Source organism: Callorhinchus milii, unplaced genomic scaffold, assembly GCF_018977255.1.
Source record: "Callorhinchus milii isolate IMCB2004 unplaced genomic scaffold, IMCB_Cmil_1.0 Scaffold2, whole genome shotgun sequence".
Classification (NCBI taxonomy): domain Eukaryota; kingdom Metazoa; phylum Chordata; class Chondrichthyes; order Chimaeriformes; family Callorhinchidae; genus Callorhinchus; species Callorhinchus milii.
Window position 1 is genome coordinate 25,014,140 of NW_024704743.1, and position 22,522 is coordinate 25,036,661.

The following is a 22,522-nucleotide window of genomic DNA, read 5'->3' on the forward strand; positions in this document are numbered from 1 at the left end:
GGTTTCCTTCTTGAGATATAACATGGAATTCTGGCATCGTCTCATTCATGCATATAATGCATCCCAGCCAGATAAGCATCTGTCTCTGCCCTTTCTACGACATTGTCACTTCATTTCTTTTGAGTTTCAATTTGAATTTCACTGCCCGCACCTGGATAAAAATTGTGCCAGAAAGCTGTTCATATAAAAAATTATTAGGGTCTGGATATCAATGTTGGAATCCTGCTGTGTTTCAATGACAATTTGCATCAAATGACTCATTTGTATCTGTGTAATAAATAAATAGTATTTTGTGGTGGGCCGGAAGTTGGTTTAAACATCCAAGCGCTTATAACATAAATTGTTCTGCCAAGCATATATTGTTGCTGTTTACTTTTCATAAGGTCGGGTTTAATTGACTCCACAGCGATGCATGTCTTGAACAGTCAAGCCCTTTCTATGACATCGTCACTTCATTTCTTTTGAGTTTCAATTTGAATTTCACTGCCCCCACCTGGATAAAAATATCCAGTAAGCAAGGGACCATTGTGGCTACAGCAATTATATACACATACCTATGGGGTAAAAAATTCAATATTCTCAAACACATTCCATTTCTTATTTAAGGAACTGCATTAAAATGTTTTTGTAAGTGCCCCTGCCACACACACACATATGCACAAAGATGGCAACCATGGCTTACAAAGGTAGCAACCGGCCCACTTGATATACTTTAGTGGGCTGTTTTGGGATCATTTGGGATCTTTCAGTGTCACTTGACAGAATGCCAAATAAATCAATATACTGTAAACAATACCTGAATGTCTGCCAGTTACATTAAGGCTGGGCACGATTTAGCTAGCCTGTCATTTCAATTTACAGATAGAATTGCTGACATGAGGTTTCTCTATGCCACCATCTCATTATAGAGAGACTGCAACCACCAGCTGCAGGTGACTTAACATAAATTTACATTATACACATGCAAAGCTCCTCAGCGGTGTATGCTGACCTTTTAAGCTGGTTCATGGTAATGCTTCTCCTGACCAGTGCTGAAGCACCCACAAGAATGAATTATTCCTGCTGATTTTGAAGCAACTTTGCATTTTGAGGTTGCAAAGAAAACACTTAAAGAGAGAACTGTCTCTGTCAAAATGTTAAATATTCACATAAACCGATTGGTACTCAGTTTACCATTCAATTATTTCCCGCCCCCATTATTAGGTTTCATTGTAATTTCTAAATTGCCTGTTAAGATTTATTTTAAATAAATATTTTGTATTATATTGTACTCCGAAATCATGAATTCATGAAGAAGTTATTTTGCAAACACTTTCTTGCTTCCTCCTCCTCCCATATGTGCCCTGTTGGAATCATGATCCCAGTGGTCGGAAACACAATGGGCGGATCGATGGCACACAAGCTGCTGGCTTTTACTGGCTCCAAGGAAAAGACAAAATAATGGTGACTGAACCTAACATCCTAAATCCAATCAGCCCGTCCAAAGTGGTGACATTCAACAATACATTACTGATAATCCTTGCAGTTGATATAGTGCTTTATCACGTTGATGAGACGTTTCAAAGCACTTTCAAAATATATTGTAAAGTGAATTCACTGTGTATTTTGTGGGCGAAACACGGCACATTAGTGTCCCACAAGCAGTCGTAGATTCAGTGACCAAATGTTTTGGGGGGAGGGATCATTACCCCTGGAAAACAATCTGCTAATCGACAACCAACCGGTTTACTACTTACTGCTAAGCAAACAGGGGTGTATGGAGTAAGAAAACTTGCCTAAGGTTTTGCTTTGCCCATGAATCAAACCTGGATCCTCTCGCTTGTGAGGCGAGCGCACTAACCACTAAGCCTCGGGGCATTGTCCCATGCTGCCAGATTGACAATCATGGACATAGCAATGAAGGGCGAGGAGTGAGGATCTCAGTAACATCTGAAATTTGAATATTAATTTAGTTAATTTGTGAAGCACCCCCAAGACGCTGCGCTCATAACAAAAAGTGTTCCCTCAGGTTTTCCCTTCCTTTTGAATGAAATGTTTAGCTTACATTAAAAAATGAACATTCAGATATCTTAAATATTTTTATCTCAAAAGAATATAATACAGTAAAAAAATACATTTATATCTTCACTGAGAACCAACAGTAACATCTAACTCTAGGGCCATCTTGTGCAAAAAGCTGGTATTGCAGGACCTCGTGACTCTCAATCATAATCATCCCTTTAATGTCATTCAACAAAATTAACAATGTGAATCTTTTCCAAGTGGGAACTCATGTCCACAAGTACACACAGAGCTGCAATAAATATCCTGTACGTGTACAATTGGCTGCCGCGTTTCGCCCACAAAATAGTCAATTGACTTTACAGTATATTGCGTGAAGCGTTGAAACGTCTCAAAGGCGTGATAAAGCGCTATATCAAATGCAAGGATTATTAATATTATTATATTACATTCAAGGTAGGGTTAACCTGGCACTGAATAGGTGCCTGAATAACACTGGAAGTGAAAGTATAGTCGATCCATATCACATTAATGACAATAATCCTAGCATTTGATATAGCGGCATATTATGCTGTCATGACATCTCTAAGTGCTTCACTGTAATCTTACTGTAAAGTGTAGTGACTGTGTATTTACTTGGCAGCCAATTTGCACATAGCAATGTCCCACAAACATCTATGAAGTAACCCAATTTTATTCAGGGGATTTGTTGGCCAGGACACAGGAAGAAACTCCCTTCATCATTCATCTGAACAGTCATTGAAGGTGAATCTTTTCCGTTTGCAGCTATAAACCTTCCGAGTAGAAAATGTGTGAGATTTCCACAATCTTGGTGGAATCTCATGTAAAATCAATGCAAACTGATCATTCCAAAAGTCAACTCATTCTTGACTTTACAGTTAGTCAATCTGGCATCTCTCTAATTTGGTCAGAGCTGGATCTGGTCAGATGCCTTAATTCCAAGAGTCAATGTGAAACAGAACATAATTGACTCTGCAGCAATGCAAGTCTTGAGCAATTTCAATCCCTCTGGCCTGGTCTATTTCAATCTCCTTCAAGCCTTCATATACCGATTTACTTCCTGCTTGAAACCTACAATGAACTCTGCCTCTACTACATCATTTAGCAGGGCATTCCACCGGTTGGGTTTTTGTAGCTGTGTAATGTGAAATGCTGGGTCACGTGCAGTTTTTGAACTTCCTTTAACGAGGGGGTGGCGTAGAATAAATTGGGAAAATGTAACATTACACGGTATGATTTTCTCCTGTCTATTTCAGAAATATTATTACTGTGTATTCAAAGAAGTATCTTTCACATACATATTAGAAAATGCTTTATTAAAGCCACGGATCAAAATACATTTAAAAAATTCTGTCAAACATCTGTAACTTTACATTTTATAAAAACAATATAGTTCCAGAGAGTGGGAAGTATTTCAATTTGGCAATGTGCACACAATCATGTTCATATAAGGAGCAGAACACAGCCAGGAACTCACTGTCTTGGAGGTGTTGGGAAATCAAACCAACTTCTCACCATCACGATGCTTCATTCCATTCTCCTTACATGCCCAGTGGCCATTGTAAGTCCTGAGGTTCACCTCAGATCACTACTTGTCTAACATCTTAGACTCGTAAAAAGAATCCTTGTGTTTCAACATGTCCTACATTTCTCACTTTGGCTTTTTACATTTGCACTGCAGAAACACCCTTGGCACACAGAGACCTTCTTTCTTATTAATAGTTTCACGCTGTACATATTCATTGACCAGCAATTCATATCCTGCAGCCGTCAAGAGCCGACACACATATTCTATTGGCAAAACAGAAAGAAACAGACAACATGAAGAACAAGTGAGTTCTGGAAAGAAACATACATCCACAGTTCTGAAAGTTACAATAAGTTGCAATAATTGGCATAACAATTCTTATAATAATATAATAAAAATATGCATTTGATATAGTTGGGCTTATCACATTGTCGAAACATCTCAAAGCACTTCACAGGATATACTGTAAAGTGATGTAACTCTATTTTGTGGGTGAAACACAGCAGCCAACTTGCAAGCAGCAAGTGGCTTTTTATATAAAAGCTTGCAAAAAATAAGTGCACTGTGTGATGATACTTAGAACACATATTGTCTTAGACCCAGTCCTTGCTGAAAAATCTGTGAGAAGCTTCTGTGTAAAATATACACTTAGTGACGATGACTACCTCTTTCCTAGTGTTATTCTGTTCTATAGAAAAGAGATTCACAAAAGCCACTATCGCGTTAACTGGCAGCTAAAATCCACAATCTGCAAGCCGGAAATCACACCCAGGCCAGGGAGGGCGGCATTGAAAATGGTCGGGTGGTTAGGATGGAAACCGGCACATTGGTTAATTCATATTCCACACTTCAGGAATCTTTAATTTGGACCGTATGTTATACCTAATAGAACCATAGATATATACAATATCAAGAAATTGCACTTATATAGTGCCTTTCACGTCAGGAAGTCATCCTAATACACAGTTGAGGTTTTGCACCCGAGTTTGAGATGGATTCAAGGGGTGGGGTTAGGGGGGGTGGTGGGGAAAAGATGACCGAAAGCACAGTCAAAGAGGAAAGTCTTGAGAACTCTCCCCCGTATTGCTTTGGAATGTCAACTTAGACTGTGTGTCAGGATATGGGGCTTGAACCACAATCCGCTGACTCAGAGGCGAGAGTGCTACCAACTTAGCCAGTCTGACACAAACTATCGTAACTATAGAACCAGAAGCATAACTTCACACAGCTAGAATTTAGCATTTTATAATAATAATCCTTTCATTTGCTATAGTGCTTTTCACGTTTTCTAGACATCTCAAAGCGCTTCACAAAATGTACAGTAAAGTGAATTGATTGTATATTTGTGGGTGAAACAGGCAGCCAATTGCGCAATTTATGCAAATCTATTTCACCTTCAGATCCCTGAGACAAAGTTATAATTTTTTTAAAACATATCTGCCTGTATATGTTAAGATGGCAGACACTTCAGAATGATAGGCAACGTGCATCTGAGCCCTCAATCAAAGTTGAAAATCCCTTCACTTCTTTAAACAATGACATACAGTATCTCACCATCGGAAAAGAAGAAAGACCGGGTTCCATCTTGCCGAACATAAAAATTTGATCCAAGTTTGTGACCGGTTTTAAAACGGAGCATGGTGTGGTCATACAGTCCATAGTCTCGGAATAGTAGGCATCCACCTGGTTTCAATACCTGCCAGAAGCACACAGAGAACCATCAGCAGCTCAGCTACAACAAGCACATTAACAACAACAACTTGGATTTATATAGCGCCCTCCACGCCAGACGGCGTCTCAGAGCGCTTCGCAGTAACAGATTCTCAACTACTGTAGGAATTGACACGTCTATGTCACATCAGTGCAACAATACAATTAATTCATAAAATATGCAACATTTAATGATTTAAAAGTAAACCATACACAACAACAACGAGGTTCTAATTTACGATATTGACAAACTAGATTTGGGGCATTAATTGCGAGTTCTGTTTTGCGGTTATCAGATTGCCAGTGAATCACTAATCCAGCGTTTACATTCTGACATTTGGTCAGATTGTTCAGGCCTTAGGGATAAGTAAGCAGGGTCTCCCTGTGGCTGGGCTGGCTCCAAGGTGATGTGTCTGCTGATGGAATGTCAATCCTCCGCGGCAAACTCAGGAGTCCAGCTCTAGAGCAATTGGATCCGCAAGACTCCAAGGCATTGCTGATGATAGACCAGTCGGCCTGGCTTGATGGCACGACTTGGGAGGAGCAGACCAGGCACTGGGGGCAGGGATTCTTCTCCTAACAACTCTTCAAGCCAAAGCCCTAACATCATAGAAGAGCAGAGTCAAATAGTCGATGGAATATTATTGTTGAATCCTTTCAAATCTCCTCACTTGCACATTACAACTAAAGAGGCGAAGTGAAAGTGTCATTAGGTACTAACTTTATAAATATTTTCTAAGACCAGCTGCATCTTGTCTGGGTGAATGGCAGAGAGAACAAAGATCAATGTTACAGCGTCCACCGAGTCTGCTGGCACGTTCTCCAGGAGGTTATCTTTCGTCAGGTCACACTGGAAGGCATTGCACCGCTCAGGGTTGTATAAAGGGTTTTGCTTTAAAAACAAAACAAAGGCAAGTCTGTGCGAAATATTAACGACCATCATACTGTAGCAATAACAACAACAAATTATATTTGTATAGCGCCTTTCATGTCAGGAGGACGTCCCAAGGCCCTATGCAATATGTAGCAAACTATACACAATAATAATGGTTCTAATTGACAGTATTTACAAAGCAGATTTGGTGCACTAATTACAACTTCTGTTTTGCAATTGTAAGTTTGCCAGTAAATCACGAAACCCAAATTGGTAAAATCCAGTGTTTGCCTTCCAACATTTTGTCCAATTTTTTTACAACCCTTAGAAATAAGATTTACATTTATTTCACTCTGAAACAATGCGACCGCGTTATGATATGCTGCAGGTTACCAAGTACAATAAGTTTAAAAGGTGAAGCAAGTAATAACAATGGGGGAGTGGCACTAGTTGGATAGCTCTTTCAAAGAGTTGGTACAGGCACGATGGGCCTCCTTCTATGCTGTAGGATTCTATGATAGGAATACACCAATGGCAATATGTGGGAGAAAGTAAATTAACTTTATTCGGGAATTTTTATGTCAGCTAAAATTTGTTTTCGTACACAAAAAAAGTTACAAAGCACTTAAAAAATACAACCACCTACAAAATACAGTATCTTGTTACAAAGGTGTCACTGTTCTCAGCAGTGCCACCAACACCAGATGTGCCACCAACAGTGCCAAATATGCCAGAAAACAGTGCAGTACCAATAAATTAGTAGTCATTAAAAACAAGGGCCATTTATGCACCAACCTTGACGAATTCTACAGCTCGGGGGGAGAAATCACAAGCATAACTAAATATATTCAAATCTTCTTCCAGGAGAGGAAATAAACAGTTTCCCACTCCACAGCCAGCTTCCAAGACGATCAGTTTTTGAGCTGGAAACTGTAGGGAAGAGAAACACATAAAGTTAAGTACACAATCATTAAAATATTGCTGAATAACAAAACCATAAAGCAGAAAGGTGCTGACATTTCACCAATTAAAGGAATCAGCTATATTTTGAACAAGGGTCAATATCAATATTGTGCAAGGGAATACAACAATCTTCATTTATATTCCTTGTTTCACATTAACAAATCTTAAAGCACTTGACAAATATATTGGTGGTTGCCAAGCAGGGAAATAAGGGATTCAAAGTTGTTGGTCAATGACACGGTGAAAGAGATATGTTTTTAGGTTCTTGAAGATAGTAAGAGAAGTAGCAAGACATTGTTAAAGAGGTTTTAAAGAATAAAAGCAGAGTATTTACTTGAAGAAAAGTATTCTTCTCATGCTATTTATTTCCACCACAAAATAATCAAGTATTTCAAATGATCAATTTTTTGTTTTCTGCAGGTTTTCACTGAACTGATCACTGCATCAGCGTCTAAATGCTCAGCCTCGTTGTAATGCCCTCTTGCTTCAGTCAGCAGCACTTACTTCTCTACATGCTTTCAACTCTTCAAATTCCCTAGTTGTCCAATGCCTGTCTTTGAAAAAATTGGTACTGTTTCTCTTATAAAATAAGTCCCAATTCTTCTGCGCTTCTCTTTCCAGTTTTTCTTGCTTAAAATCAGACACGAGATTCCGGTCTTTTTCTAGTTTTTCTGCCTCCTCAGGGTCCAGGATTCTCGCACTGTGTCCTATTGTTTGAAAAGTCGCTTCTGGCCTGTAAGGTGTTACAGTCACCATTTTCTCTCTTAAAGTGCAATCACTTCGCTGTTCTGTTCTCTGTGGTTCAGTAACACAAGCTTCCTTTGTGTCACCCATTGTTTTTTTAAAAAATACTCTGGAAATGATCCAAACAATTTTCCTGAGGAAGAAAAAACAAGGAGTCAACAGATTCCTCTAAGCAAGATTCGCTAAAAGGAGCAGAGTGGGATGAGAGAATTGGGTCACTGTGTAATGGAAATGACAGGATCCCAGGATGTCATTCCCCACCGCACGCTCCCCATGCTGAGATCAACAAAGTAATATCCAGTGCTTTAACATTCCACATAGTTCTGTGTAAATTGACTAAGCACTGCGCACGTCTAACCCCGGGCGGGCTGCGCCATGCCCAAGTGCCTGACGTCTAATACCGCACTATTACATGTCGCAGCCACACAACAGTCGCTACATACAGTGTACTTCCCCTGTAACCAAGCTTTCACCAGTCATATAGGGGTGGGGGGACGGTCTTCACTTTGATCTCCCAATCCCATTGACTAGTACCCACACAAGGGGTTTCCTGACAGGAGTTGAGAATCCCCTCTTTGTATGAATATCCTTGTTAGTTGCACACAATTAAGCAGTTTTGTGTTGCATGACTAACTACACGATGTACGTTTTCGTGACCAGCACTTGGCTGCTTAGAAGAAACTTTCAACTTAACCACTAAATTGAGCCATTTCAGGCGTTAACCCAATCCGAAGAAAATAGGCATCAAAGTATTTTACAATGGTCAATGGCAGATAGTTGGTGACTTTCCAAGTATGTGAGCTATGAGCTCAATGGTAAGTGGACTTTTTGATTGTGGTACTGAACAATGTACAACAACAACTTGGATTTATATAGCGTCCTCCACGCCGGACGCGTGGAGCGCTTTACAGTAATGGATTCTGGGAACGAGTCAGGGGGAGGAGGGGGAGGAAGGTGACCAAAGGCGCGGTCGAAAAGAAGGAGGGAGGGAAAGGGGGAGGGAAGCGGGGAGGAGGGGCAGGAGAGGGGGAGGGAGGGGGGAGGGGGGGCAGGAGAGGGAGGGGGAAGGGCAGGAGAGGGAGGGGGGAAGGGCAGGAGGGAGGGAGAGGGGGAGGGAGGCGGGGGAGGAGGGGCAGGAGAGGGGGAGGGAGGGGGGAGGAGGGGCAGGAGAGGGGGAGGGAGGGGGGGAGGAGGGGCAGGAGAGGGAAAGGGAGGGAGGAGGGGCAGGAGGGGGGGAGGAGGGGCAGGAGGGAGGAAGAGGGGAAGGGGGGAAGGGCAGGAGGGAGGGAGAGGGGGAGGGAGGCGGGGGAGCAGGGGCAGGAGAGGGGGAGGGGGGGAAGGGCAGGAGGGAGAGGGGGAGGGAGGAGGGGCAGGAGATGGGGAGGGAGGGGGGAAGGGCAGGAGGGGCAGGAGGAGGGAGTGGGGGGGAGGGAGTGGGAGGAGGGAGGAGGGGGGGAGTGGGGGGGGAGGGAGGGGGGGAGGGAGTGGGAGGAGGGAGGAGGGGGAGTGGGGGGAGGGAGTGGGGAGGGGGGAGTGGGGGGTATCAGATACAGTATAGACAGTATAGAGCACCACGTGATGAGGACTATTTACCTCTGAGGCCGCTCTGACCCCGGGTGTCGCTGGGCTCCTGTGACGTCACAGAGGGGGTGGGGGGGCCGCGCACCGGAAGCGGAAGTTGCTCCTCCCGGGGTCAGGCAGTCGTCGCTGCTTCTCCTCCTTCTCCTCCCCCCCTTCCCCCCCCCAAGGCCCGGGCCCGGCCTCAGCCATGAACGGCACCTCCCAGCCCGGCCTCGGCCTCAGCCTCGGCAAAGAGGAGCACGTCCTGAAACTGGGCGAGAGCTTCGAGAAGCGGCCCAAGAGCTCCTTCCACACCATCCGCTGTGAGTGCGGCCCCCGGGAGGGGAGGGGTGGGGGAGGGACTGAGAGAGAGGGGGGGGGGGAGAGGAGAAGGGGGAGAGAGAGAGAGGGGGTGGGGGGGGAGAGAGAGAAGGGGGGAGAGGGAGAAGGGGGGAGAGAGAGAAGGGGGGAGAGAGGAGAAGGGGGGGAGAGGAGAAGGGGGGAGAGAGAGAAGGGGGGGAGAGGAGAAGGGGGAGAGGAGAAGGGGGGAGAGGAGAATGGGGGGAGGGAGGAGAATGGGGGGAGAGGGAGAATGGGGGGAGAGGGAGAAGGGGGAGGGAGAGAGAGAAGGGGGGGAGAGAGAAGGGGAGAGAGGAGAAGGGGGAGGGAGAGAGAGAGAAAAGGGGGGGAGGAGAGAGGAGAAGGGGGGGGAGAGGGGAGAAGGGGGGAGGGAGAGAGAGAGAAAAGGGGGGGAGGAAGAGAGGAGAGAGGAGAAGGGGGGACGGGGTGGGGGGACACAAGGTGGGGGTGGGAGAGTTGTCTGTGAGGTTGGGGGTAAAATGTCAGGTGGGTAGTTCATCAGCAGAGACAAAGTGCAAATCCTCCCGACGTGAAAGGCGCTCTTATAAATGCAATGTTGTTGTTGTTTAATTTTGGAGCAAGTCACATCAAAATTAGTTTCATACTTTTAACCAAAATAAGTGAATGTTAATCATTCCCAGCTGTCTCGCGCTTGACCGGAGTGTAATGCAAATTAATAAGTTGTTTGTGGAGGGCTTCCTTCCCTCTGTATTTTCTCGAACCAAATATTATCAAGATCAGGAAGTGTAAAATGTTGAAATGGTTCAGTTTGTATATTGTTTTTCACAAAAAAGTTAAGTTGCGGAATCACTCAGACTGAGATTTGGATCAATCAAATGGACATTGCACTTAACTCACTAAATTTTCCTTTCTATGTCTGTTGTATAGCAAAACGTTGCGTTTTATACTGCAATGAATGTCCTAATGATTGAGATATGGCGGGTCTGAGAGTGCCAATCACCTTGTCTCTGCCAAAGATCAGGCACAGATGGTGTTTATCATGGGAAGATCAGAGGGACCAAAATAGTGGATAAATACTGTTTATTTTAAAAAGTTAAATTTGACTTGTAACTTTATCTAATGGGAGATTCGTGACCTCCTGATGTGATAGCTGCTGCGTAAATGCAATTTCCTGCTGTTTGTTGATAGAGCAGCTCAGCGAAACACCTGGGTTGGATTCCCAGCACGGTGAGACCTTGGGCAAGTTTCCTTACTCCACACGCCTGATAATAATCCCTCAAGAAAAAAGCAATAATAAAACGGTCACTTCAATCCACAACTGTTTGTGGGACACTGCTGTGCACAATTGGCTGCCGCATTTCGCCCACAAATATGCAGCCAATTCACTTCAAAAGTATATTCTGTGAAGCACTTTGAGATGTCTAGAAGACGTGAAAAGTGCTATATCAAATGCAAGGACTTATTTTTATATATTTGTATTTAAATGTGCAAGCACAAATCTACAAACCTTGTGTGCTGTGAAACTGTGATGTACTGCAATGGCACTGATTCAAGTTTAGAGCAGCTCCATATGAACAAGGTTCTTGCACTTCCGTGGACTTGGCAATGGTGGACAGTTTGTTTGGGAGATAGTAGCTCAAAGGTGCAAGAAGGCAGAATTAATGAAAATCATTGAGGATTGTGGTAGATTGGATTGGCAGACCAAACCTGATGTGTTGATTGAAAAGAGCAGTTGCATTAACTTGCATTTACACTCACAGTGCATTTCAAGTAAAAGAACTTATGAAATACTAGATAAATATAGCGGTGGACACAGATCGGGCAATTAATAATATAACAATAATACTTGCATTTCATAATAACGTCAAAATGACTCCATCCACTTCACAGATTCTTTCTGTAAAACTTACTGACTGTATTTGGAAGCAAATGCAATTTGCACAAAGCAGTTTCCTGCAAATCATGAAGGGAATGACCATTTTTTATATGGGGGGTTGTTGGCTCGGACACCAAGAGATTAATGTCAAATAGTGCCATAGTCTTCAATGCCTGCATGAACAAGACAGTTGGAATCTCAGTTTAATGACTCATTCAAAAGATGCACCTATGCTAATTCAGCACTATGCCCTACACTGTATTCAAGTGTCACTTTAGAATATAAAGTACCAGTATGGTGTTTGAACATAAGCAAACTGAGTTCATGTGATTTCACACCATCCTACTACTTGATGCAGGAGCTTGCAAAAGCTAGTCTGGTCTTTTTGCTAGGTACATTGACCAGTACATTGACTAGTATTTTGCAGAAATTTCCTACTTTAGTTCAACCTAGGCAAAACATTTATACCAATTTTTTCTGAAAAGGGTCAACAAAAGTAAGGGATATAACCAGCTAGAAAATTAATATGGGAATTTGAATGGATACAATTCATCAAAGTTGATGCAGTCCTGTTGAAATATACCAACTATCACCTCAGGATGCCTTGGTATATTTCAAACAGCAACCGAATGTTCCAGAAGGTTTGATATGGTTAAAATTAGCTTTGCTGGATGAGCTGAGGTCAGCTTCTGATTACATTTCATAGTTTCCTGGGGTGATGTTCACTCCTCTGAGATAATGAGTAATCGGGTCCTTGAGCATAGATGTAAGAACAATGAACCATAGAAAGAAAAGGCTACAGCCTCAGACACCTGCCTATCTCAAGGCTGAGAGACAAGTAGGCTGTGGAAGGCTGCCCAGAAGTCGTCCATATCTCTGTCTGCAAAGCAGCCCGTGATGGGTGGGGGCTATCTCTGTGACAAGGGGAGGTGGAGTCAGAAACACATGAAATAAAGATGTAACTTTGAAATAGTTGAATTTGTGCAGAGGGTCAGTGCGCTTCCCAATGGATTCGATTCTACTGTGTGTGTGTGTGTGAAACTGTAAAGCGCTCTGAGACGCCATCCGGCATGGAGGGCGCTATATAAATCCAAGATGTGTATATATACACAATATATATATATATATATGTATGTATAGGGGTGAGGGAATGTATCTCCAGTAAGAGAGTGACCATTAAAAGTGAAAGACGAGGGGTAGTGGGTAATATGTTTGTTTTTGGTTCTGTTTGCTAGGCAGAGAAGTGGTAACAGTAGTAGTGGTTGGTCTTTTTGATAACCAGAAGTCAGATTAGGCAGCACGAGTGAGGTGCTGGGCTAAGAGCTGATTGTTTCTGTTGAGTTTGCAGGAGCCACTCTCTGATTCTGTGTGATAGTTCTATGATCTCTGCTCAGTATGTTTTATATAGGATTGGTTGTGTCCGAGGGTTTACCAGCGCCAGTCCCTATTAGGTTTTGTTTTACAGAATCAGTAGTCCCTGAGGGATTTACAGAGGTTGCTCTCTGCTGTGTGCGTTGAGGTGCATTCTCAGGCTTATTGTTTTGTTTGGAGTAATTTCTGAGTGCATGCTGTTGTTTCTCAATTATTTGATTCATATATCTGTGTCATTACATGATGTGGACTATTGTGTTATATGGTCATATGATTTTTGAATTTTACTGTTTGTCTTATATATATTTGATATTAATGGAATAAACACTATACTCTTATCACCGCCTGTCGAATTATTAACAGTCCTGATCACTATAAGCTCATAAAACTAACTGCTGATTTATGCTTCTCTTTCTCTTCAGATGATTTTAAACCAGCATCCATAGATACATCATGTGAGGCGATCAGGTCACCATCACTTTGCCACACATCCCAGTAAGTTAGCAGTCTTTGTCATTTTATGTGTTTTTGTAAACTATTTGCATTCTAAATGTAACGTGTTCAGCCAGATTCCATCAACTATTTGACAATTTCAGACTGTGGGTAACAAAATGCTAGAAAACTAAAATCCAATCTGTTTTTTGTTGCTCACCAGGGCTCCACCCCACCAATGACTGTGTTCAAAGGTAAAATAAAAGGCCATATCAGAAGGACTGCGTTCTTATCATTAACCATGACACTGGGGAGTTTGTGCTGGAAAAACTAAGTAGCAGTATACAGGTGNAAAAAACCAGGTGAGATTACATAGGTGTGCTAACTGAATCCTTGAATACTTGTTTTATTTTGCTTTTCATTTTACTGCAGTTTGATTCCATGACTCCTCAGTATGAACTTTAAAGATTTGAATGGAATTGGCACATCTTCCTATTCAATTTCCATGTTTGTTTCTGCCTCGCAGTTTTTGGATATAGTTAGCAATGAGTCAACTGAGATTTCTTTCAACTTCCTCTTTGGTGAGATTTATTCCATCATGGAATATTTTGGTACTTAACAGAGTATCTTGAATTTGTTTGTATTGAACTTTGCCACAGATTAGTCCAGGTACTTGTTGAGTAAGATCTTAGGGCTCTCCTGTAATTAAACGCAGAGATTTTAGTCTCATGGATAGGTCTTGTTTGACAGAATGTTTTTAGGGGACGTTTGATGGTGTAAGTAGACTTTCATTTTGTTTTATATAACCAATCCTTTACTAATGGGTAATGGATATTTAAAGGTATACAGTTTGTTCATGACTCCCTCCATTCCGCACAAAATTGATAAATGCAATCTCGTAGTTGGTGAAGAAAGAACAAAAATTCACACTTATGCTGACCAATCCACAATGATTTCTTCTGTAATGTCTTGTCATCAGCGGTAGAGTTATGAGACAGATCTGGCAAAACTCCTCTACTCCTCTCGCCCTTCATTTGACATCTTGACTCTTGAAAGGACAAGCTTTGTATTTTGTGAGTGTTGATAGCATTCTCACCTCTGAAGGATGTGGGTTCATCGGTATTTTGAACTTGTATAGCTTAGGCTCCAATGCAGTTTCACTCCACTGCAGTAGTGGGGGTGTATTGCATTGTTGGGAGTACTATGATAAGTTGAAACAAGGTCCTGTCTGCTTGGTCAGGTTGATGTTAAAAATTCCTGGTCATGAGGTAATTGTGTTTGTTTTAGTGTTTGCATGGATGGTGTCTGAACACAGTGTGACATTTCAAAATGACCCAATTCTTTCAGAGCTGAAGGAAGCAGTAAAATTCAGGCTCAGTTTGAGCAGCAGCTGGCCCGAAGATCCCAGCCTTCCTCTCAATTCAGGGCCCCCAATAAGCCTATTGCTGGTCCAAAAACATCTCCATCAAAGGACAACCCATCACCTGAGCCCCAACTTGATGACATAAAAAGAGGTATGTATGTATGTCCTATATAAATGTGAGAAACTAGAAAGCAGTGAGGTTCGGCAAGTCAAGGTTTTGTTTGAATCTAATTTTTGTTGGATGTCTTGTGTTTTGTGGTGATTTTACAAAGTGATAAACCTCCACCATAATGTGGTTCGCTATAACATGGGATTAATTTATATCGCGATTGGGCTGTGGACCCCAACATTGATATCTGAAAACCAAGCCCCCTCATCTTTACATTTAAATTCATGTTAGAGCAATGCAATGCTGCCAACGGCTTTCCACCCACGAATAGAGTGGCATCAACAGTTATGTGATTGATGATTTCATGACCCATAAGCACTGACCGCCAGCATCTCTTGAGCGCACTTTGGCATAAGGCATTTTATGGACCCACCTATGATGGAACAAAGAAGTGCAGCAAAGAAGATATTGTGCGCTCTTTGCAGCTATGTGGGTATTTATGGTGATTGGCATTGAGGTACAGTGCAGACCTTTGAGTGATCACCGTAGTTCTAAATTGCTCACATAGTTGTCTTTTCAAGAATTGAAATATACGGACATACACACTTGTTTGCAACAAAAATGTAGTTTCACCCACAAATATACAGTCAGTTTACTTTACAGCATATTCTGTGAAGCACTTTGAGACGTCTAGAAGACATGAAAAGCACTATATCAAATGCAAGGATTATTATTATTAGTACATGTTGACTAGTGACCTAAAGAAGATAAATGAGAGCAGTTGACTTCTGAAATAATTTTTCCCATCTCCTCTCTCTTTCCTTCCCCCAGAACTGCGAGCTGAAGTTGACATCATTGAACAGATGAGCAGCAGCAGTAGTAGTTCCTCGGGTTCAGGAAGTTCCTCTGGCAGTGATGACAGCTCCAGCAGCGATGTGGAAAACGAAGCTCAGCCTTCATCTACGCCGCCACAACTGCAGCCTCAGCCTCAACCACAACCACAGCATCAGTACCAGCAGTACAGCAACCGAAACTCTGCTTCAAATGGCACAAGCAGACCAGGGAGCATTCAGCTCATGAGCACTCTCAGTAAGTACTCTCTTATTGCTCGAATTACAGTTTGATAAGTTTGTTACCTTTTCTTTAAAATTGAGAAATGTAGGTGAATGGCATCCACCGCTAAGGTTGAAGAGCGAAAAACACACGAGGTCGAGAAGAATCGGTTTAGGTGAAAATAGATATTGAGATTTCTAGAGACAGCTGCAGCAATGGAGGACATGTGAGAATTCCATTTGAGATCGGAGGAGAGAGCAAATACTTAGTGAAGCTAGACACATGAAGAAAACTCTTGGAAGAATTTAAGTTAGTTAATTATTCCACCTCTCTGCTCGACAGAAGCTGTACAAGCTGTAGACCATCCAGAACTCTGCAGCCCGTACCCTCTCCGGTAACGGGCTCTGTATGTCCATCACCCTTACCTGTGCACGGCTCCACTGGCCAAACAATCAAATCCAGGTTCCTGGTCCTCGCCTTCAAGTATTGTGCATTCCTTGGGTGCAATCTGAAGAACATCATTTACATAATGCTCACAGACTTTAATCTTGGAATTCTGATACTTTTAAGACTGATGTGACCTTCTAACTCCCTACCAAACTGTCTGCTCTCTCCACTCAGCGAGCTCCGGTCTGCTTCACGTCCGCTGCCTTGCCTGTCCCAGTATTGGCGGCGGGCCTTCAGCTTCTCTGCCCCACCATCTGGAACTCCATCCCACAGTCCCCTCCCTCACCCCATCCTTTGTCTCCTTCTATAAGCTTTAGTTGCCTATAATTCAAGAAGCATCCATTGCTTTGTATATATGGTAAAGGATGACTATAATAATCTGATGTGTTGCAAGGTACACTGAGACATCAAATCAGACAATTTATACTAATTGTAAACTTGCTCACCTACCATTTTTTTAAAGGTCAAAATTTTTAATACAGGATTGTCCTCTTTGGGGAAAGTAGCTAAACTGGCACCAGTTCTGGAGTCCTGTAGCTCAGTAGTTAGAGCACTCGCTTTGCAAGTGAGAGACCTTAGTTCAATTCCACGCAGGGCGAAACCATGGGCAAGTTTCCTTACTCCACACGCCTAATAATAATCCCTCCAAAACCAAAAACAATAATAAATTGGTCATTTTTAATCTACGACTGTTTGTGGGACATTGCTGTGCACAATTGGCTGCCGCGTTCGCCCACAAATATAGTCAATTCACTTTACAGTGTGTTCTGTGAAGCGCTTTGGGACGTCCTCCCGACGTGAAAAGCGCTATATCAAATGCAAGGATTATTATTATTATTAAGGTGATATGCTTGGCAATATAATGTCAGAGATAAGTCAACCCTCCGTGGTAGTCTCGATAGTCCAGTTTCTGAACTAAGTGGGTTTGCAGTACTCCAGGGCAAACCTGATGACAGCCCAGTCAGCCTGGCTCATTAGCAGAACATTAAAGGAACACTGCGGTCAAGCCAAAGCCCTAATGGCTAGGGTGGTCCTAGCTGGTCAAGCAGTGGGAAGCTTCCCAGACAGTGTTTTCAGTGGTAAGCTGTACAAGTTTTGCTGGTTAGACTCCCAACAGTACCCCAACGTACACTCTGGGGTCCCCAAGCCTTGGCTCTTACAAACCTGTGCCAAATCCTCTCTGGAATTGGATAAATGTGGTGCAGCCTTCTGGGGAGTGCACATTCCACCAGACGTGAAGGTAACAGGCACAAAACAGCCTGGTTTGGATACTCTGAAGCATGATGCTAGATATGGATATGTCAGACACATGGCTGATCAAAAAATGTCATTTTTAAAATGAGCTAGAATAGTTGCAAATTCTACTATCTAAGAATTGACTTTGTTTTATTGGCTTACATATTCGTGAGAACTATTTTTCATTCATAAGGATGTAACACTTGTTTTTCAGGAAATGATTTGCAACTGAGTGAATCTGGAAGTGACAGTGATGATTGAAGACTTAAGAAAGTAATTCTTCACTTCCATTATGACTCAATGCGGAGATGGTGTTAAAGTTTGCAGAGAAAATTACCTGAACTACTGGTTTATTGCAAAAACTTATTTTATCGTGTGCCCTAATACAGTTTTAATATCAGATGTGGTATCTTAGATAATTATTTAATGCAGTACATTTTGTTATGAAAATATATTTAATAAAGCTAGATATGCTGGAAATCCACAACAGGTCAATCTGCATCTGAAAAGAAAAATAGCTTGATTTTCAGGCATGACTTTTGCCATGAGTAGAAAAACTGAGTGACCCTAATATAGGTCACACGATCCCACGATTGATTTGGGTAAAGAAGGTCCTTTGACCCATCTGATCTCACCCTTCCAGGACCACCACCCGTCCCATGGAGTCCTGTAGCTCAGTGGTTAGAGCACTCGCTTTGCAAGCGAGAGACCTGAGTTTATTTCCAGGCAGGTCAGGGTGAAACCTTGGGCAAGTTTCCTTACTCCACACGCCTAATAATAATCCCTCCAAATCCAAAAACAATAATAAATTGGTCATTTTCAATCTACGACTGTTTGTGGGACATTGCTGTGCGCAATTGGCTACCGCGTTCGCCCACAAATATACAGTCAATTCACTTTACAGTGTGTTCTGTGAAGCGCTTTGGGACGTCCTCCTGACGTGAAAAGCGCTATATCAAATGCAAGGATTATTATTATTATTATTACTGGATCTAGCTGCTATTTTTTAAATGAATCCAGTTTCCTGGCCTTTTTTTTTAACTGGCAATCTGTTCCACTCTTTAATTATCCTTTGCATACTTGTCTGAAATTGCTCTTTACATCTCTAAACCTACGTCCCCTTGTTCTACCGTCTTGTTGCATCCTAAAATATTGATAAGAGGGTGGCAATTAAAGGAACAGAAGGGAAATAGAAATCTAGGAGCAAAGGTGGAAAATGAAAGATGACTGAAGTTTGATGATGGGTAGATATGAAGACTGAAGGCTTCTGTCAACATTATTATACATCCACAACTAATTAGATTATTTTCCAGAATGAAATCTCAATTCCTTTTGCAGGTTATCTGTAGTATCTACCACTTTCTGCACAAAAATTCTAAATCGCCTTTTTCACCCCAATGAGGCACACCCTCACGTGATTCAAAAGACCCTTCAAATGTAGGTACCCAATTTCCAATGCCTCCGTCCACCGTTGTCTCACAACAATGACAAATCCCTCTTGGTCCTTGCTTTCCATCTCACCAGCTTCAGCATCTAGCTACCAAGTCATCCTTCTCCTCACCTACAGCACGAGATACATTTCCCCCTCCACTGTATATCTTCTAACTTTGCAACTCAACCGTCAAAATTAAAATGTGTGAATTGCGTCTGTTCACCTATGCTGCTGGGAGAATGCTTATTTTCTGTTTAGTGTAAAACATCAGAATAACATTTAACTGCAAACAGTTACTCACAAGTAGGTTTCCAACTTTAAAAGGTTTGCATTTTCTCTTTTTAATTGAACTGGAATTTCACACCATCTTACTGTTGTCCCACTTGCTTCTATTTTTGTTAATCCTGCCATTAACAGCATTCCACAATTTGCCTCTAATAATAATGTAATTCTATTAAACAATTCTCTACTCTAATGTTTTATTTGCCTTCCAATATAAGATATCCCTTTCCCAGTTCCCCGTTCATTTCCAATTTAAGGCAATGCCAAAACATAGTCTATTTTTCTCAGTCCAATGCTGGTTAACTTGCTGTACGCTTCCAGTGTTTTTATTTCAGAGTTTCAGCATTTTCAAGTTTTCTACTTTTATTCCTTCTCAAATATATATCTGTTTTAATGAAACTAGAATCCTTTGTCTTACTTGTGTTTTTGTCAAGTATCAGAGTTAATTTACTGAAACCTTACCGGCCAAAACATTTTAAATGGACTGAATGGCAAGCTTACATATTCATAGCAGAACTGGCCTCCAGACAAAAATAGATTTCAATGCCTCCATTGTGTATGTAGCGTTTACTATACATATTCAATTTATATATCAGCATTGATATCATGCAATGTGTAATTAGAACAATTCTCCAGAGTTGGTATAAACTTTAAATTGTAGATGTTTGTAAAGTGACTATTTTGTGTTAATTTGGATGTTTTATGATTGCTTATTATACAGTCTTTTATGGATACAAGGATACTTTTATGTCTCACTGGAATCTGTTGAATTTTTCAGCAATTAAAAATATGCAATGAAGATTTGGAGATAACAAGTTAATACACTGAGTTTTTTTAACCCTTCTCCCAATGAAAGTATTTTAGAACCACCTGATCCAAATATGCAAATGCACAATGTGATCGAAATTCATCTTAAAAAGCTCTTAGTGGGAGAACATGTTGGGAACAGAATGCTGCATTGACTGAACCTTCTATATCCCTGTTTTTTAAAAATGGCATTTCTTACTGCTTGGGAAGTTCAGTAAAGAGGCTGAGCGTAATCTGTGTCCAGAAAAACTTTTGGAATTTTCTTCATTTGATTTATGCTGTTTTGGAATTTGTGTATAATTTATGTATAAAAATACAGCTGAAGCATTACTGTTGTGATTTTTTTTAAAAATATTTTTTATTTCCCCTCAAGTCACGAAGTGCCATTCCCAAGCCTATTTTAGCGGAGGGGGAGGAGGATATCCTTGCTTTCTGCAGAAGTTGTCACAAAGCTTAGTGTGACTCACTTATTTTTGTCATTCCCCTTGGTGCCTCCATGAGTGACTCAATAATTTGAAGAATATATATAATCATTGTATGTACCCAAAAAAAAATGTCATTTCTCAGTTGTAATGGTCATATCCAATAATTATTTCCTGCTTTTTGCGTCTTTAAAAACGTTAACAACTGAATCCTGAAATAGTAATATGCGACCGGATGGCTGATGGGACATCCTCTCGGCGTGAAAGGCGCTATATAAATGTTATTTTGTTGTTGCTGAACCTGAATCTATGAATGATTTAAAAAATTAAATACATGAACTAGAAACAGGATTAAACAGTAAGCAAAGGGTGGGATCAAAGTAAGAGGCTTTAGGGGAGACCAATAACCTGCAGAGAAATGCTGGGCTGAATGGTCCCTTTCTGTGCGGAAAGCATTCTATTCCATCAAGATTGACGTTACATGATTGTTTACAGATAGTGACGGGATCACTTTGTCGAATCAGCCTTTTAAAAAAAAATTATAATGTAAAGTTTTAAACAGAGAATAGCACATCCCTAATGGTGTGTATTTAGAATTTTCAGCTGCTGGTGGACCTGTTATGTTAATATAATATTAATTATTGGGGATAAATGAATTCAGTAAAGTCATAATCATTGCATTTGATGTAGTGTGTTATCCACTAGGGGATGGGGAGCCAGTAAAGCCAAGCAAAGATGGGAATGTTGGGCTCATGGAACCTGGAATATTACACCCACAAAATACAGTCACTACACTTTACAGTATATTTTTTCTGCAAAGCGCTTTGAGACCTCAGTGACGTGATGAGTCGCTATATCAAATGCAAGGATTATTATTATAGAATAGGACAGGTTCTGCAGCTTATGTAGAGCAGCGGAGTCCATCGAGCAAGTTGTTGGAATAGTGAAGCCTGGCTGGTCAACCATGTCAAAGGCCTCAAAGGGATTGGGGAGGATAAAGGCAGAAAGAGCCCTCGTCAGGCAGAGAGAATTGGTTTTGAGATTTTGCCTCGGGCTTTCTCAGTTCTGTAGACGGAAGGGAAGCAAAAGGGACTCCCCTACACGCATAGCCGTCCATGCTAAACTCCGTACCCCCATCAGACCAGTTCTAGCCAGGATCCACTGGTTATCGCTGAACTGATCAATTTCAAGATACTCACACTCGTTTTCAAATCCATTTATGCCCTGGCACCTCCCTACCTCTCCGACCTGCTTACCCCACAACTCGCTGCCTCCGCTCGACTGGCTCCGGTCTTCTGCCCTCTGTTCCACCATTGGTGGCCGGGCTTTCAGCCACTCCAAAACTCTGGAACACTCTTGCTCTATCCTTCCACCTTGCCCCTTCGTTCCCCATCTTCAGCTTGCGCCTGAAGACATTCCTATTCAACCGTGCCTTTGGTCACCTCCACCCGGCTTGGGGTCGTGCTCTGCTACTGTCAAGCGCTCTGGGACGCTATCTTGCGTGAGAGGAGCTATGTAAATGTAAATAAAAAGTTGTGTCTGGAATGAATGGAGGAACAAATGGAGCTGGGAGTTGATGACTTCTTCCAGCACTTTGGGGAGGAAGGGAAATTGGAGTTGGGATAGTAATGGGAGAGTTGGGGAATTTTGTTTGAGAAAGATGTAACAACAACAAATTACATTTGTATAGTGTCTTTCACATCAAGAGGACGTCACAAGGTGCTGGACAGCCAGGGATCCGCACCTGAGCTGGTGGTTGGGATCAAGAGGGGTGGAAGGAGGGGTAGGAGCGTGATCGAAGACAAGGTCTAAGAGGAGAGTCTTGAGATGGATTTTGAAGGAGGCAAGGGAGGGGACGAGGTGGAGGGATTGTGAGATGGAATTCCAGAGGGTGGGAGCAGAGAGACTGAAGGCCAACACGACAATGGTGGGGCAGGTGAGGTGGGGGATGGGAAGCAGGCCGGAGCCCA

At 42.0% G+C, this 22,522-nt stretch overlaps 2 protein-coding genes across 2 annotated transcripts; one reads left to right on the forward strand and one right to left on the reverse strand.

Moving 5' to 3' along the window:
- Positions 1–3,380: 3,380 nt before the first annotated feature.
- On the reverse strand, positions 3,381–9,578 carry mettl6 (methyltransferase 6, methylcytidine). Its single transcript, XM_007889669.2, has 6 exons — positions 9,435–9,578; positions 7,602–7,974; positions 6,930–7,064; positions 5,982–6,152; positions 5,105–5,246; positions 3,381–3,813 (listed from the first exon to the last, which is right to left on the reverse strand). The coding sequence occupies exons 2-6, from the start codon at positions 7,929–7,931 to the stop codon at positions 3,674–3,676; spliced, it is 918 nt and encodes a 305-aa protein (XP_007887860.1). The 5' UTR covers positions 7,932–7,974; positions 9,435–9,578; the 3' UTR covers positions 3,381–3,673.
- Positions 9,579–9,583: 5 nt separating this feature from the next.
- eaf1 (ELL associated factor 1) lies at positions 9,584–18,073 on the forward strand. Its single transcript, XM_042332113.1, is given in 8 exon segments — positions 9,584–9,724; positions 13,392–13,424; positions 13,427–13,464; positions 13,625–13,657; positions 13,660–13,763; positions 14,749–14,915; positions 15,705–15,962; positions 17,824–18,073. Coding segments are annotated over 8 exon segments (795 nt in total). The 5' UTR covers positions 9,584–9,609; the 3' UTR covers positions 17,871–18,073.
- The last annotated feature ends 4,449 nt before the right edge of the window (positions 18,074–22,522 follow it).

Coding starts and splice junctions, on each gene's coding strand:
- mettl6 (XM_007889669.2), bottom strand. CDS start 7,931: ATGGGTGACACAAAGGAAGCTTGTGTTACTGAACCACAGAGAACAGAA. Junction 7,065..7,601: donor AGTTGAAAGCATGTAGAGAA/GTAAGTGCTGCT, acceptor TCTTCCCTACAG/TTTCCAGCTCAAAAACTGAT. Junction 6,153..6,929: donor GAGCTGTAGAATTCGTCAAG/GTTGGTGCATAA, acceptor TTGTTTTTAAAG/CAAAACCCTTTATACAACCC.